This window comes from Eutrigla gurnardus (assembly GCF_963514095.1).
Source record: "Eutrigla gurnardus genome assembly, chromosome: 19".
Taxonomy (NCBI): Eukaryota; Metazoa; Chordata; class Actinopteri; order Perciformes; family Triglidae; genus Eutrigla; species Eutrigla gurnardus.
Window position 1 is genome coordinate 24074327 of NC_139930.1, and position 18786 is coordinate 24093112.

General features: G+C 42.2%; 2 protein-coding genes across 3 annotated transcripts in view; one reads left to right on the forward strand and one right to left on the reverse strand.

Moving 5' to 3' along the window:
* The window catches only part of pum3 (pumilio RNA-binding family member 3), a 94148-nt gene that overhangs the window by 35459 nt on the left and 39903 nt on the right, over nt 1-18786 (forward strand). The gene's annotated exons all lie outside the window — the stretch shown is intronic.
* The window catches only part of LOC311029989 (ras-related protein Rab-27B-like), a 38088-nt gene that overhangs the window by 8880 nt on the left and 10422 nt on the right, over nt 1-18786 (reverse strand). The window contains exons 1-3 of one of the 2 annotated variants that reach the window (XM_084035434.1): nt 12349-12506; nt 2020-2191; nt 17-105 (exon numbers count right to left, since the gene is read on the reverse strand). In XM_084035434.1, coding sequence (XP_083891560.1) covers nt 17-105; nt 2020-2172 — 242 coding nt within the window. In that variant the 5' untranslated portion in view covers nt 2173-2191; nt 12349-12506. Of the gene's footprint in view, nt 1-16; nt 106-2019; nt 2192-12348; nt 12507-18786 lie in introns of those variants that run through there. The other variant, XM_084035435.1, reaches the window with a different exon arrangement.

Below are 18786 nucleotides of genomic sequence, written 5' to 3' on the forward strand. Positions count from 1 at the left end.
AAAGAAGGAAACCCACCTCTCCTGTCCAGCCGTGTCCCAGAGCTGAAGGTGAACCTTGAAGGTTTTCCCTGTGGTCGCCCCATTGGGGTTGGACGCTGTGTACACCTGGAGACACAGAAACAACAGTTTAGTTTTCATCCATCAGGTCTAGGCATTCCTCATAACTAGGAGGAGCCTCAGCCCGAATGTAAAATATATCGTTATTGAAGTTTAGGATTACTGCATTACGACGTTGAGATGACTGCACAGTCTTCCATATTCTCATTATACTTTTATATCCAAATTATAAAATCAAATAAGAAGAAAATCACCAGTTATTCCATCAAAGAATAAGTTGACAAACTCTCCAGCGATCTATTATCTATCTGTTGCAATGCATGTTCAATACCCGGCCCACCGGCAAAAAGGGTAGTTCAGGAGAGTCCAATCTTAGATTTAATCTTATTTTCTTTAAGTCAATTATTCTAAATCAAACATGCATGTAACTGGTAAGATATTCATCTGTTTTGCTGTTTTCCCCAAAAAACAAGTCTATAAACAACTGGACTGAATGTTTGTCGCACTGACAACCCAAACAAATATTAAGAGGAAAGTAGATTATTTCACTTTTCCTCAATACATTGTTGTAGACTCCCAGTCACACAACAGTATCTATTCAATGTATTTAACATTAATTACAATATTGATATTCAGCCAAAATATTCACCATATTCATCTGAGTTCACAGCAGCAAATATTTCATCACAGCTTATCAGAACCGTCTATTCTGGTTCAGTGGCTTAAATGAAAAACAAGCGGTGTGTCCATGTTCAGCATCCGCCTTCAGGCTCCACAGAGGCCCCGAGGAGGAGGAGCCCCCGAGGAGGAGGAGCCCCCGACAGCAGCGAGCTACAGCTGCGATCACACTCTTGACTCTTGAACACGAGGTGTGATCTCAACACGCAGTAGATCGGAGGGGAGGAACAACAATCCATCCTATGAGTCATCCTGAGTGGAGGGATTGAAGCAGCGCCGCCAGTGTTTCCGACAACGTGAAGGCAGTGACCTCTGAACATCTGGTTCAGAGGTCAAACTCCGACTCTGTCTGGTGACTGGTCATCTCTGTGCGTTTACCACCATGTGATTCCAGCCACAGGAGTGACAATTTAAAGTTTAATGCTTGGAGAACATCGTTCTTTGTTCGTTTTGATATGACAAAGATAGACTTGGATTTAAAAGAATGCTCGATTAGCTTCTGATGCTCCTTTTTGCATTGCACTCCTGTCAAGCTCACAATGGACAGTTGAAGAAATAAGGGGGTTTAAAATCAATGAGACGTGGTAAACTCAAAACTACACTTCCCATAATGCAACTCGATATCTGACGGTTTTGTGGTGGGGCTTATGTAGCAACAAGCTGCTAAGTTAAGAGCTATAGAGGCCAGATAAGCTCACTACTTTTTAACTCCTTTTTCCCCCCATTTTCACATTTGCTGTCTTCAGCTGACTCAGTTTACTTCACACAGCTCCATTTAAGCATCATTTTGTACTCAAACCCAGCGGTTCCAAAGCTGGCAGTCAGGCCTCAAGGGAGTTATAAAGAAAATCATTTTGAGGGGTCAGAAAAATATTGAGGAAGGACATATTTCTGATGATTTCCTTTCTTTTTCCATGTATTAATATTGCAGTAATCATGGATGTTAGAAACTCAGTTTCCACAGATAACGTATCCAGGGTTGCTGGATCTGAACCCGGTCCACGTTGATATAATGATTGTGACCCAGAAAAGCAGCAGAGAAGCCAGACCTGACCTGACCCACTGTTTGCTCTTTGATAAGCTCAGCCCAAAGAAAATGCCTGGGAAAATTCCACGGCATGGTAACTATGGTAACCAAGCCTGCATTACCGGCGTGGTGAGCATGTGAGGGTTGGCGTATTGGAAAACTGACGTCTTGTTGAGGTGGAGCTTCAGATGACTTAGAAACAAGCACACATTTCCCCGCTTCTATTCCCAAATAAAACATCAGAGATGAGAACTCACCACTCTCTTTTCCCTGAAGTCAATCCCGACTGTGGTGATGAACTTGGGGTTGAATTTGTTGTCTGTGTATCGGTACAGGAAGGTGGTCTTCCCCACGCCGGAGTCCCCCAGGGCTAGGAGCTTTATAAGGTAGTCATAATCTCCATCAGTCATAGTGATGCCTGCAATAAACCTGTGGAAAATAGACAGAAAGGCACTTTAACACAGAGAAATGTGTAGCTCAAGCTAACACCGTCACACCCCGGGGATGGTGTGTGTGTGTGTGTGTGTGTGTGTGTGTGTGTGTGTGTGTGTGTGTGTGTGTGTGTGTGTGTGTGCCTTCACTGTTTATCTACAGTTGAATTATGGAAGTGTGGTCAGAGGGTCGCCCTGACCAGAACTGAGACTTTCTGGGGAGATGGCAACTTTGTATGCATGTGTGAGTGTGGGAAAAAGGAAAAGGGCAACAAAAGCATCCCCAAATAAAATCTAGGAGTTTCTATGAGTTTTGTATTTGAATTGTAAAAATTCGGAAAATACCAAACCTCATTTACTATAATTTTCAAAAACTACAAAACTTCCATCTCACTTCCTTTCAAAAAAAGACTGCTAAAGAAAGTACTACTTACTACTCTACTCTACTTACTTTACTACTGTTTAATCTGACAGATCCAGTCAGCGGGTACTCTATAGATCTATAGATAGGTGGTAATGGGTATTAAAAAGCAATGCAGCAGCAGAAAAGGTAAGGGAGAAGAAGGTTTCTAGCTAACAAATGTAGTTGTTAACATGGCAGGTTTTAAAATATTTAAAAAAGGAGACTTGAATATTTTATGATAAGGAAAATCAAAGTAAAGATGGATGTAAGAATTGAAATAAGCCTCTGCAAAAATCAATAATGCAAAAGTCTTGAGTGAAAACTAAATTTGCGTTTTCTGGAAAAAAAAAAAGTGCATGCAGTCAACATGGCGTCATCTGGAAGCTGTTTTCATCACAGCCACCGTATGAACGCAATTATTTAGTTACACTTGGAGCCTGAGGACAGTGTTAGAGGAAAGGTCATGGGGGTCAGAGAAAGGGAATATCTTCTGGGGAGCATGACCAGTGGTTGTAAAATCAAATTCAAATCAGATTAGATTGTGATATTTGTTCTCTAAAGCTGACATGTTTTCTTATGATAATGTTACTAGAGGAAGAGTCAGGGGCTCACCAAAAGACACTGGGGTTCATCTTCAGGGGTTTATGAACATCCACAGAAATCATTATTGAAATCTGACCTCTAGTTGTCAGACGTCATTAAGACTATTTTTGCTAGAGAACCAAACTGGAACAGAAGATCAACTTTCAGAGAAAGCGTGTGTCCGTTTGAGGAGATCGATAAGAGAAAAGGAATGCAGTCTTCATGTGAATTCTTAAAGCGAGTGATGGTGTATCTAGTGGTGGTCTGGGGTCTGTTTGTCCCATGGCTAAACGCGGTATATTTAGAGGGAGGATCACAAGACTCTAATCCACTCAGCTGAGAGGAAGCACACATTACATCGTGCCTTATTACAGTGAGGACAGTGATTAACCAGGAACTCTGATGTACAGGGAGGTTGTTGTGAGGAGATCAGACGGTGACGCTGAGAATCAGAGCTGTCCACCAGCCAGACTGAAAGCAAAGATAGTACTACATACTACCGTATAATTGGCCAACACTCACTCCTGATGGTATCCAAACACAATTAAGTGTGTATAAATAGCAGCTCTTTACAGTCGGGCTGCCGTAGAAAGAGCAGACACAGATGTTGAGTTACGTTCATGTTTTAAGGCACATTTGACTTTGAATTTTTCCCACGACCTACTTACACACTCAGCTTTTAATAGCAATGAATGACATGAATTATAAACACCTGGAAAGTCCAATAAACTGTTAACTAACATGCTACGGGTTGCAGTAATAATAGCAAGATGATCTCTAATAATTAACGTACAGCATCTAACATATGTGCTGCCACATCGGGGCCACTTTGCCACCACATGGCAGTAAACTGATGTTATTTTCTCTTTGGTCACACATTTAGCTCTGAGGGTGCAGGTTTGGGGCCAAACAAAGGGGGAGGTCATCGATCTGCTGTCACTGGTGGAAAACCAGGAATGCTTGTAGTGTGATCATCGGTCAGTCATGACACCCTGAGGGCGAAACTGTTAACAGCAGCTCGGTCAGCTGACAGAACAGCACGACTCACCGTCACCCTGACAACGGACAACCGAGCAGGACTAAACAGAATAGGAGAGAAAAGAAGAACGTGGTGATGTATTTAGAAAATGCATGTTCATCTTCTTAGTGGTGGTGGAGGGAAAATAGTCCTATTAACAGTGTATTACTAGACTGTATGGTTCTGAATGGATTCTCAAATCTATAAAATAGGTTTGTTATCTAAGAATCTTCGACCTCAGCCTTCATTTGATCTCAGCGACGCTCTTGTTGAGTTTCATGCGTGGTTGTGATCCCATTGTGGTGGCTGGTTAGTTTCCGCTGCAGTAGGTGTCTTCAGGACCACATGTTGCCTTGACGACACACACGCATGCGCACGCAGGCGCACACACACACACGCGCACGCACGCACGCACACACACACACACACACTTTTTCCCTTCTCAAAACAATGCTTAAGGATTCATAAAATAAAAACAAAAATGTAAAAACTAAAAAGTCATTGACTCAACTTTATGGCAAATGTAGGAGCTGTATGTTTCTAATAGTTAGCATACTCTCATTGATACATATGATTAGGATTTATTCATTTAGACTGCATGATCTGATTAATACGACTGAATGCAAATCTAAGAACGACATTATTCACAGCTTTGCTCCGATCCAGTCGTGGAGGAAAGGTTTCACTGGTCTCTGCTAAACCTTCCATCGCAGTAACAAAAAGGACAAAAGCATAAAACACACGCAGACATTAAAAATGTACGAGCCATCACAAACAGAGAAACAACAAAAAGAGAGGCAAACAGTGGAGTCCTGTTGCACAGAGAAGAAGAAGAACTAGAGTTTGTATGAGGAATCATCAACATCACTATCAGGATATCTGTCAGGAAGTCGCGTGTTGCTCTTCCTCCGGTTATCATTTACATCTGTGAGATAAATACATTTGTCACTGCTCGCAGTCAGACTGATTCACAGTCTGCAGCTTCTTAACGTAACAGATAGTTATGGGTTACCCATTAAATATGTACAACCAGCAAAGCAACCTGCTTTTAGTTTAGATTGGTTTGCTCACAAAGAAATTAAGCTCTAAATCTTAAGCCTCCGAAGCAGCATCTTCCTTCATATGTGCATCCTGATGACGTCACTGACTCACAGCAGCAGACTGACTCCATGTTCTGGAAAAACTAGTCCTCTCACACGTTCATCGAGCTCTCTGATGAACACATGACTGAAAGACTGAGTGTCTACAGATCTGCTAACCCTGCCGTATGACAAAACGGAATGGATAAAAAATATGTCATTTTATGTGGAATAAATAAGAAGTCGAAGTTGACTGTTCAATGTTTTTTGGGTCCATGTGATGAAATTTTCCTGCACTCTTTCATAACAGCAGGAATACAATGGATGCACAACATGGCCTGATAATGAAACCACATCGTGTTGTGCTGTTGCTTTTCCAATCAACTGGTTAAATCCTACACTGAAGCCGCTGCATAAATCAGGTCAAACACTCGAGGAGTCTGCACCCCCGTGGAGAAGCATGAATCCACCTGACAGACCCCGAGTGTAATTTCCAGGGCTGCGCTGCTCTAAACACACTTAGATTTATTGGACACTGTGCAGAGTGTGCAGATATTGTGTGTGTGTGTGTGTGTGTGTGTGTGTGTGTGTGTGTGTGTGTGTGTGTGTGTGTGTGTGACAGCACATTTGCAGCAATGATGGAAAAATATGACTTCATTATGAGATGGGAATTCTGCCCTTAGAAAGCTGGCTTCACATCACCAAAAACAATGTAACAGACTGGATGTACCCCTAGTTTAATTAGCCAATTAAGAGGTCCTGATCATTGGAAACCTTTTGTTTTAATGCTGCTAATATCCTGCTAGTCTTTTGTTTTAGCTTAAGAAATGAATTAATTATTATATTTGTCAGAAATCTTTGATTTTTCCGCCAAAAAAAATTCATCCATTATATTGGGGAGAGAATGATCAAAACAACAGCATGTACTTATACCCTGATACCCTCTATACCTCATTATCTACAAATTACTGCTGATGAGGAAAGAGGGTTCTGTATCATTGGGGTTCATTAGAGCTTTATACATAATGCAACTTTGCTCCTATAATGAATACATAATTCAATTCAATACATAATTCATATCTGCTTAATATGTTGTTTATCCAAAGTTTCCAAATTGAACGTATTCTCATAAGACCAGACGTTTCTGGGCAAAAGATGGCTCTGATGGAGAGTTCAAAGCTGCACAACAACATGTGACAAATTTGGGGATTTTAGAGAGAGAGAGAGAGAGAGAGAGAGAGAGAGAGAGAGAGAGAGAGAGAGAGAGAGAGAGAAATAGACAGACAGATTTTTATTGCATTACTGACAGCAGCAAGGACGCCATAATTGACAGACAGGATTAATCTGCGTATTCTCACTGAAAATGCTCACTAGGGTTTTAGTTCCCAAACGCGGAGTAAAATAGTTTTAATCAGGGTTGAAACACGGGGGAGGTTAGCTCCCCGAATGAGACATGAGCGCTCCAGAAGCCTCATTTGAGAAATTTACGAGAGATCTCTAAATAAAATATCATAATGTCTGATACGGCTGGGTTTTTTTTGTGTATATTGAGGTTCCTGAATTGGACGTAACAATATTCTGTCAACTGTGCATTTCCATTTTTATCACTTCTGGGGGGGAGAGTGATTTTTTCCTTGCAACGGTAAATCATTGATATAAGATAGGTGGGCACCATCTTGTTGAGTGTGGGGTGCAGGTTGTGTGCATTTCAGATATATCCTCCCCAAACTGGTGAAAAAAACTTCTCTTTCCAAAATCTAATATATTTTTAAAAAGGTCAGCAGACATTCGTCAGAGACCTTTAAGTCTGACCGTCGTGACTCCGGAATCATCCAAAAACAGGTCAGACAACTGATTGGTTTTCCATCTATTGTCGGACTCTGCCGAGGGGGCCTTTGCTGTCGTTACCCAATCTATTCTCCTGAGTCAACGATCAATAACCACTAACAAGGAGGAGGATTGACCCTTGATTATCCAATTTGCCCAGACGTTTTCCAGGTTCACCCTTCAGATTGTCCAAAACCTTTTAGCATTTCAGAACCACTTACCAAAGCAGCGAGTTACATTGGAGACGGCACAGCAGAAAGATCAATGAAGTGAACCCAAACAGCAGCTGGGTGGTCTGCTGCGTCCAAAAAACTGCAATTACTAGTGAGAAAGGAATGAGCCGTCCTCTGCATGTGCAAACAGATGGTTTTATCCAAGGGTTCTACCTTCTGTCACTGGTTTTAAAATGTAGACCAGACAGTCTGACTACATTCATGAGGCCAGAATAACGCTCGCCTTGGCTATATGGTAGCTGTTTATTCATCTATGAGCCCCACCAGGGCTTCCTCAATACCTCCTTAATCCCACAACAGGAGGTGGACTTACATCTGTACAGACAGCACACACAGCTGGATCTGAAAGGTCAGCATGGATGTAGGAATACTGGGCAGTAAAAGAGAATGAATGAGGAGGGCCTTCGAGTGAAAACATGGTGTGTTCTTTCATCCATTCAACAGTAGGGCCCAAAACCACCGTCCAGATTGGCATGAAACGCCTAGTGGGTATTCTTGGTCTCCAGGGGACGAATCCGAATGATTTTTGATTACCCCCATGACCTTTCTCCTAGCACCATCATGAGGCCAACGACTTCAACAGCCTACAGCTATGCAAGCGCTTCTGTGAGGCTGCACTGACACAATTAAAGCGGTTTTATTTAGTTATCTCCACTGAACAACTACACATAAGGACACAGAGACTGAACAGATTGTGTTTACTGCAGTTAAAACCCGTGACATTTCTGTCTAAACCAATGTGATCTGCTCTTCTCTGTCAGAGGCTGATTTAACACAGCGTTGATCCAGCCCACAACATTCCCAGGTCATGAAAGCTTTTCCATAGGTTTCCAGTCCGATACTCTCAACCCGACCCTAAAAGCATTCATTATTATTCTGTGGCTCTTGTGGAGATTGCCAGCTCGAGAAACAACAAACTGCAAAACAAAGAATGCAAAGAAGAAGCGTCACAGTTCCCTTTGGATCAGAGGGACTTCTGAGAAGTACAAATGAAGCTCACAGCGAAGATGTTAACAACTGAAACACAAAAGGAGCAGCGGTGTTTTTCAAGGCACCATCAAGCTTCAAAGTCCGAACGCAAAGCTCTTCTTGTCCAAATAGGATTACTAGTTTTTCAAGTGCAAGACCTATCAATCCAACCGTATGAGAACCCGATCAAATACTAATATGGAGCATTGGGCTACGACCTGCAGATCCTGTGACTCCAATAGTCCAGATGAGTTTAGTTTAAACTCTTCAGCTGTCACCTTGGACATGCCACACTGATGGAAAACACAAAAACAAGGTACAGCGAGTGTGGGATGGCTGTTATATTGAGGTTTGGGTGATATCATTATTTTTCAGAGAGCCTTAGAGTGCATTATGGTTATTATACTGCGATAGCTCCCTGAAAAACAGAAAGAAAAGAGAGAGGAAAAGTTAGAAAAGGTCTGTGATAAAAGTCTGACCACTGAAATTGACATTGGATGACCAGACAGTTTTACCAGTGAAGCTCTTATTGAACCACTAAATAGGCCACTTGTCCACTAGTGGTCGGAGAGTGGTTTGGATAGTAGTGCTCTTTCTTTCAATGCTTTCTCCTTTGCTGGTGGGCATTGATACATTTTTTTTTTTAAATTAGGCTCAGAGGTTAGTGAATCCAGGTATTTTGCCTGTTTTTTTTACTGTAACAAGCAAAACGTGTTAATTTTGAACAGGGTTACGCAGGCCGGTTCGTTCACCCAGTTAGCCAACTGCCAAGTTAAGAACTCTTTTTGGTTCTATATTTACATTTTTTCCAACACCTCCCATAGCTAGCTAGTCTTAACTCTGCCAGGTCTCACGTCACCAACCCAAAAAACACACAAACTTTCTATAAATAAAACACACAACACGTGTGCCTCCTTCTCTCCTTTTCCGTTTCATTGCTTATTGAGTCGAAGTCATGTGATCAATCAGCTGACTGAACATGTGGTCCCGCTGTTTGCTCCCGGGACAGTAAAGCACACAACACACAGCGGAGCGCTGGCCCCTGCTCCCCCGATGTCTCCCGGATCCTTCAGATTAAAAGTATATCAATTCAGATTTCCAGTATTCAACGACAAGGTATTCAGTTACTACTCTACGATTCTAATAATTACTCCTGTTACTTTCCATGAAATGGAATCAGCGACGGTTAGGCGCTCTGTGGCCGCTGACCTCATTTTTACTATACTTACTACCCACAGGAAATGTGGGTAGTAAGTGAACCACAAAGAGGCATGGTCACAGTGTGTGTTGACTCTTGAAATTTTGAGCGTATTCTAGTCCTGCTCAATGTGTTAAGTGTCCTGAGATGACTTCTGTTGTGATTTGACACTATAAATAAAATTGAATTGAATTGTGACTACTGAGAGAAGTACATAACTCATTCATTTACTTCTTTAAAGAAGGAAATAACGCAGATTTAACATGTTGTGGATCAGTTTCCAGCTGCTGCTTGTTGACCTATCCGTTATGTTCATGGTGAGAGGAGTCAGCGAAGAGTTGAGATTTTGGTCGGTTAAAAGAAAAAAATCCACTATACAATGTCTTCATCATGCACAAACACACGCCTGTTTTCCATGATGAATAGACAGAAGAGAGTTTTACACCAACGTCACATGCCTGACTCATTACACATGGATATAGAGAGGAAAGAGTGGTTGATGGGGGTTATAAATTACTTTTTATATAATGAATTATTTCACCTATAAAGCATGTTGTTGACTATAAAACCTGAAGCTGAAACTTTGGTTGCTGCTGTTTTGTCACGCTTATCATTTACCGACCGATAACGGTCTAAAACAGTCGCTTGGCCAAGACTGAAAATGTGGGTCTGTTAAAGGATTAGTGCTGGAAAGTTATGAAATTAAATGATTTGCTTTTATAAAGTGGCATCTTTCAGAATATAAGTACGGCTGGTGTTTTAAACACGGCATTTTTAGAAGAGTTTATTATATTCGAGTACCTCAAAGTTTGGCCGAGGGCAAGATATCAATATTAACAGGTTTCGGTGGGTTTATGACCACGAGCTGTTTCACATACTAGAAACAAACACACTTGTGTCATTTTATTTTCAAAATGGCTTCTGTTTTTTCACCATTTTGTATGCTTGCCCCAGTCAAATATTTACCTCAGAATCCCCCTTCGCTATAAATCATGAAAGAGGAAAAGGCTTCCGATAAGAGAGCAGGAGGAAGAGACGTTTATCAGCACACAGACCTTTCACAAACACTTTCAGAAGTCGCATCCAGCGAACCCTGCAGCGACTTACTATTTTCTTACATCTTACAGCCTTTTAAATAACATTATTTCACCTCTGTAGTCGAACCAGTTTTTAAGATAACACTGTTTCAACAAAGCTCGGGGGCTGTTTCTCCTCACAGCAACAAGTCACATTCACAAAGTGCTCGGTGAAATGAAAGCGTGCCCTGGTAGATAATTACATAAACCAAACTTCAAAGAAACCTGACAAAGAGTACAAATTCAGTTGTGAATATTTTGTACATTTATTGGTTCATGCTCATCGGGCGAGTTTAAAAGCAAATTAGTAATTAAAAAAATAAATTGTATGTCGTTTCTTGGTGAAATGAGCTTTTAGAAAGTTGAACGGATTCAATTCTATATTCAGAGCGAATAGCAGCAGACAACTGTTATGTCTACCTACGCAGAGAATTAAGTTGCTCTCCCTCTGTGTGTGTTGTTATCCGAGCTTCTCTTTGCTTTGTTTATATAGCCTGGCTGGCTGTGTTTGTTTTTACTGTAATGTTTGTGCAAGTAAACATGCCCCACTGGCTAGCTCATTTGTCCTCACTAAATATTTGGTTGTAAAAGCTTGGTTAACTACTTGCACGCCTACTTAGCGCACTTCAGGAGCTGGTAAGCTAACCGCTAAAATGCTAGCCTGCAGCGACTGTGCTATTGTTAGTGACAACTGCTCACCAAGCTAGCTAGCAGGTTAGCTAGCTTGGTCGCTAAAGGAGCAATGCATTAAGCTCCCACAGGGTTTTCAAGAGACTGACTCCGCTCTCATAATTACGCACTTGCAAGCTGTTTTATCGTCAAGGTTTGGTCACAGCAGCGTTTAAGATAAGGATGTAAACCGTGTTTCTATACGTCCGTTTAAAGAACACACGGGTGGATTCTTGTTAAGCACTCACCGTCAAGTCTCAAAGCAGCCAAATCTGTTGAAAATAAGTTGCCTTCTCTTTTCGGTGAAGAACGAAATTTTAACTCTGTATGCGTTTTTCGTCTCTTTTCACCCATCATCTTCTCTGTCGTTTATTTCTTCATTTGTTTGTCTGCGTCCCACAGAGCTACTGATTCAAAAAAAGGGTTCACAATGTTTTAAATATTTCAAAAGAATCTTAAATCTGCTAAATTTAATTTAAAGAAATAAGCTTATATGTACAATATTAAAAATGTGCTTTGTAACAATAAAACCAAAAAAGTGTGTGTAAAAGTATTATTTAACATTTATGCATCTCTTTTACAAATAAATAAAAAGGTTGAAAAAATACCTTTATATTTATTGCTGTTTTGTCCAATTTATATTTGGTAAAAACTGCTCCTCGTTTCAGATGAGACACAACAAAGCAAGTATATAAATAGTACTAGAAGTCAAACTGGATTTCTGATCACAACACTAGTTTGATCAAAGTAAAACAAGACAGTCTCCGTTTAAGCTTTCAACCATCACCACTATCATGAGACTGAATTCATGACCAGATAACGAGCGGCCTGGATGATGCAGCTGAGCGCAACAATACGGTAACAGTTATCAACTTGTAGAAAAGGGTGTGATCACATTCCACAGCTACAGATGCACCGGCTGTATTACACCGTTTAATAACATGTTGTTTATTTTTGAGTCTACATCTGCATACAACCCTCCCCCCGTCTCTCACGGATCACCCTGCAGCCTGTCACATGCCTACAAAAGTCGGCAAAAACCTCCCAAACGCAATCAACAAAGTTGAAACAAACATCCTGTTGCTTGTCTGAGCTCCCTACCTCTCAACGGCTCTTTAGATGATTCCACGGTGCGAGATCCTTTGGGAAATATGAGCCGTCCAGAGCAGCTGACCAGCAGCCCTGCATCTATCTCCACCGACCAACCAAGCGACCAACCCACTGACTGCCTGACTGCCTGCCTGACTGAAGAGAGTGGCTGAGTGGGAGGCTGGGTGACCGACTACCATTCAGCTGAAGGCAGCAGAGCAGAGAGCCACTCCCCTCAGCGACCAGCTGACTCGCTGCCTGGCTTGAGGGAGAGATGATGACTAGTTGAATGGCTCTTCGTTGCTCAAAGTCACGAATCATCTGAATAACTAATTCAATAATGGAGTGGACAAAGTGAAAAACGGCCTGACTAAGTAACAAACTCTTTCATCGACTACATAACTGGCTATCCAAATGACCGACTCATTGATTGAACTAACTCAGTCTGCTCAGTTGCTGACTTATAGTGACGGGAAAAAACAGTCCAAGTTTGTCTGGTTTCCTGACCACTAATTTGGCTGGCTCACTGATAACCTGACTGACTGGTTTCGTTCTCATGTCCACATTAGTTATGATGCATTCCGTCTTTTGCTATTCCCTCTTCCTCATCTCCAATGTTCTGCTCTCTCTCTCTGTGTGTGCTTAATGAAAGGGTGGGGCTGAGCAACACACACACACACACACACACACACACACACACACACACACACACACACACACACACACACACACACACACACACACACACACACACACACACACACACACACACACACACACACACACACACACACACACACGTGAGTGCAGAGCAGCCTCAGGTCATACTGGTAGAGGAAGCTGTGTGTGTGCAATATGTAGTTAGCAGCGGTCAAACAGGAAGTAGCTAGAAATGAAAGAGGAGCGACCCAGGTAAACTCTCGAATGGAGGAACTGCATTCTGTTTATTCAGCCATTCAAAGACCAGACAGTCTGCTACATGCAACAAAACGTACATGAATAAAAACAAATATTAGTTATTAACTGGTGCTTACTCACTGGGCGGAACTTGAGGTTTTCAAAGTGATCTTTTAATGCAAAACTCAATATTACATCTCCTGAATTGTTTTACTGTTATGTCACACTTTTAGTTAATGTTAATTTTTTTAATTTTTTGGAAGAAAAAAAGTTTGGGATCAAATAATTTCAGTAGATACTGAAAATAATTTCAGTATCTACTGTTCATATGAAAGTATTTACTGGTTTAAATCATGATTTTGTTTAAGACTGAATTTCTTTTTGAGGTAAAAGTACAGCTTCTTGTGTTTGGAAAACATTTAAGAAGAAAATAATCTTTTCCACCCACTGATATTTACCGCCAGTGAGATTATCGCTGCTTCCACAGCATTTCCGCCCAGCTCCAGTCCGTTTTGTTGCTTCCAGGCTGCTCTGAGCGACATCTTAGCAGCCGCGTGTCTCTGGCTGGCCAGCAGCCATGACAGCTTCATTAGAAACGTACATCATCCAAAGTGACGATAACGCGAGGAGACACCAGCAAAGCGGAGGGAGGGAGGGAGGGGAGAAGGAATACGAGTGAAAGACACAGCTCAGCCTCTCACTTGTTCTTCCTCATTCCTCACATCCCTTCACACAATGATGCTCTTCAATTACACTGAAACTTGCTTGATGACAGTCAGGCCTAGTCGACACATTTCACTGGTATTGAAAACTTGATTTTTTTCATTGGAGATTTTTTAAAACTCTTGCCAGTCTGAATAATTTTTCAGAAAGTCCTAAATTGAATTTGTCTCCTCTCGGACAGCGTCTAGAGTCCGAATTTGTGCAAGAGAAATTCTGAGCGTGTTTTACCGGCCAGATATGGTGGTAAACAACATCAATAATTTAAGAGAAAATATCTCCTGCCCCCTGTCCAGGCGATGAAGCATCATGCAGCTCGTGTTGGTGACCTTTAGGCCTTTAAAGGCCACCTTACCACAACACAGATGGTTACCATGACAAAATAAGATCCATCACTGAAACACTGACAGCAGGAGACGATATTCTGTTACACGATATTAATTTCTGTCCGGTCTGGGTGTCATGAACACATCACCTCGGCCACTATCCATTATCTTCCATCCATTTTGCACTGGTAAAATATGTCTTTGATTTAATTGCAGTTCTATAGGAGACTCTTACATTTAAACAATTGAATAAGACGAGCAAACCCTCCAGTCAATATCTCAGCTACTTAGTCTAACAGTCTTTTTGTAAGCAAGCACCAACATTCTCTTAAAGCACATCAAACCTTTATGACAATTACTAACTTTTGATGTGTAGTGACCTGATTTCATTTGGACCGTCGTAACTGAAATCATACGGTTTGTTAAGTGAAAAGCATCATTCACTGAAACATCAGCGGCCTAGTCTGGGTGAATATTGTTTTGGGGCCATCATGGCGGCGTAAGTGGGACAGTGACATCACTCAGCGGGACAGTGACATCACTCAGTGTCAAGGATGGTCTTTCATTGCGGTCCACGGGATTGGTTTGATGAGGAAGATTCACTGAGGGAAGGCAGAACATGAAAGGCCACCGGACCAAACAACGAATTCACTGAGACAAGAAAACACACACATTCACTCAATCTGAGTATTACTTTTTCTTCTATGATAAATCCTTGACAGAAACATTTTAAATCGATAGCGGCGCCGGACTCTGGCCCCTCAACCCCCCACTGGCTGAATGTGAAAAGGGCAACGGGGTACAAACCAATCTGCTAAGACTTTGACATTAAGCATGAACATGCTCCCAGTCGGGAACAGCAATTCCCACAATTCCCAGTGAACCAGAGACAAGCGCTTAGAAATAACTGTGTTAATATATTGGATGGGTTTCGCTGGTACAGAAGAGAGACACACAACTGACCCGGGGATGGGAATGAGATCACAGTGAGCACTAAAGCTCACAATGAAGATACACACCGCCGGCATCGGCTTCACAGGGTTCATCGGTCATACGACGGTCGCCGCTATCAATTTTGAAAACGGAATGTGAGTGGTGGGAATTCTGTGTGTCGTCTTGTGTGCGGTTGCGTCTGTGTGGCCATATTCCATAACTGCAGATAGTAAAAAGTTAACAGCCTGACGCAGGACAGACATAAACCACTGGTGTCCAACATAAAACTACAACCTGCAGTAGAGGCATTTCCCCTGGCCCCTTCCATCCGCCTGTTAGAATTTATACCTCACACTTTTGGACAAATATTTCTGATAGAGAGCCTAGTTGAAAGTGAATGTCGGGGTTTCTTCGAGCAGCACACTGAAACAACAAATACGGAACATATTTGCACATTCTCCCTGTACGGGTTTGTAAACGGAGAAAACGCTGCATCCCCCAACACTCATATGATTTTGTCGACGAATCAATTGGTTCAACCAATTAAGTTATGGTCAGATCTGTATTCCCACAAAGACTCACACTAAAGCCCCACTATGAATCTTGTGTTTACCAGAGATGTGCTCATATGGGTTTCATGGAAATAAGTCATTCATCAAACCACCGACCTTGGAAGTGCATCAGATGCAACAACTTCCATAAAAAGAAACTACTAAATGTTTGTCCAGACTGCAGACTGATTTCCGTGGATATGAACGGAAGGTCATGGAAACGGAGAAGCAATGAAGGGATTAAAAAAGACTGATTGGTAATGCAATGACTACGAACTGATAGAAACCATAGGGATGTCTTGATTCCACCAGTAAGGTCTCAGCTGAGATGGAGGTGGACAACAGTGTCATGCCGTTTCTATTACAGCCCTGTTCAAAACACTAAAAGAATGCCCTCTCCTCTCTCACATTATCTACCCAGCAGAACACAACAACCCAGTCTTTCTCCCGATCGCTCCACAGCTTGTAAGCGACAGGTCATCAGTTCAAATCCCAGCATGAAGACAAAGTTGCTCCCAACAAACAGGAGAAAAACAACAGGGATCATTCATTTTTCATTGACTGCATGTAGCATATATGCACTTAATATTAGAAACCCACAAACCCCTTCAACGTTACGGAAATTAATCTGGTTATTCATTTGCAGTCCACTGGTGACAAAGGCGGGACAAGTATTCCTCTCTGAGATAGAAAGAAATGTTGAGATATACCTGAGGTGAGGGAATGCTATGCTGGTGATGCAGCTCATGTGTAGATAATAATTGGGAGCAGTACCAATCATAATTCCCAGGCGATCTCCTGACTTCACCGCAAGCGACCATGAAATTGACATGTGACTCAAAGTAAAACGTCTCCAGAACAGTGGTGAAATGTAGTGTAAGAACATGACGGACAGAAGCTCATGTATAAGTTACAAAAGCAGGGTTAACGTCACATCTGAAGTGAGTCGAGATCAACAAGCTGCCTGAACACGACGACGGCTTCCTCACAAACAGGAAAACAGGTATTAATTGTTTAGGCACACCGTGGCAACATGTGACTCAGCAGGAGCTCACATTGTTGTTTCCTGCCAGCACAATGGGGACCGTTATAGCTCGACTGCTCGTCGTCATGTCATAATGTCACGCTCTTCACAGGCCGCGGTGATGTCGTCAGCCGAGTCAGCAGAAATGACCATCGCCGACGGAACACCCGGGTCCTGTTTGAGATCAACAGCAGCTGATCGGCAAAATGGTTAATGGAGCCAAATGAAAGAATGCATCGATTAAGAGGGTGAGGATAATGTCAGGGGCAGATGTGTCGTTTTTCCAGGAATTTTAACTCAAATTATTCATGAGCTGAGTTTCAGTCCAAAAGCAACAACAGATATATGAAGGAAATAAGAACCTCCGGCTTATGGAACTAGAAATTGCGCTCCTGTTGTGAGCAGTTTCATGTAGGAACTATTTTCTTTCAACCATAGTTTAGGTATCAGGACAAGATAGATCACAAGAAGTTCTACAATTCTTATAGTCATGAAAATGTGACATTATTTAACATCAAATCCCAGACATCCCGACTGAAAACGAGCTCTCTCTTGGAGGTGACACATTTTAATGGGTGAAACAGAGCAGTTTCCATGACGACAGTAGTAAACAAAGATGGCATCTGTGGAGGAACGTGTACTGCTGGGATTTTTGTACAGAAGGAAGGAAATAAGAAAACAGACAGATGGGAAGTTTGTCTGAATGAAGCGACATAGTATCATAAATATGGTGAGGCATGCCAACACGTTCACCTACAGCTATCTCTGCTTTCTCTTGTTGTTTCATGTTATATCGCGCCTAGAGCAGCACTCAGGCTGCAGCTCGTGCTCATTTCTCATTATGATTTCCTGGTGAGACACTCCAGAATCTAACGAAGCGGGAAATTGATATTGTGTAGCTCAGTGCTGCTTTTTTCATGCACCTGCGTGGACCTTAGTCGTGTTTTAGCCACATTGTTGCAGGGATATTCTGGGCGGCCCCCAACCACTTAGGGCACTATTACACTAGGGCCAGGCACAATACCTTTCCATATCGTGCCTAAGCACAATTCCCCCCCTCCCCAGTCCCCCAGCCCAACTGGGCCTAAGCATGATTTTCCCCTTGTACATGAATGGAGAAAACAGAGAACTGCAACTTTGCACTGAGCGATAATGTGTAAAACGGCCTATGTTGCATACCCGTGCATTAACCGTGCCGAAAGACACCTCTTCCAACCGTGCTGGGGCCGAGGAAGTGAACCGTGCATGGAACGGAGCCCTCAAACAAACCGGACCAACACGGTATGGACAGGTCGATCTTTTTTTTTTTCCTGGAGGGCAGTCTTCATTCATTAGCATCAAAGAAGCACTCCAAAAGACAACACATGACCTTTTACTGGTGAAGGAAATACAGAAGGAAACAGAAAAAGGTATGGAAAGAGAAGAGACAGCGAGGGGGGGAAAGGGAACAGGCTGACGACAACACTGCAGTTTAAAAATGTATGAGTCTCCAGCAGATTGCCTGTATCTGTGTGTGTGTGTGTGTGTGTGTGTGTGTGTGTGTGTGTGTGTGTGTGTGTGTGTGTGTTTTCCAGAGAATTTTATTGTTTCTCACATTTCACACGGTGATGATATTTATGTACGTGACAGAGAAAAAGACACCTCTGTTTGGCTGGAGCTCAGCATAAGAGTCACAAGTCCCCAAACAAGGAGGAGAAAGAGAAAACAACACAAGCGGAGGAGAAGGGAAAAGAGACTGGAGGAGGAGGCTGGGAGGAGGAACAGTAGGGGGGGGAAGTAAAGGATTTAGAGGGAAAGGAAGACCAGGAGATGTAAGTGGAGGCGTGAGCAGGGGGAGATGAGTAAAAAGAAAAGAGGAGGAAGACAACTAGGTGAATACAGAAGAGGATGAGGAAATAACAGAAACAGAAGGATCAAAGAAGAGAAGGATGCAGAAGATGTAATAAGAGGAGGAGGAGACCAGACAGAAATCAAAGGCAAAAAAATAAAGAGGACTGAA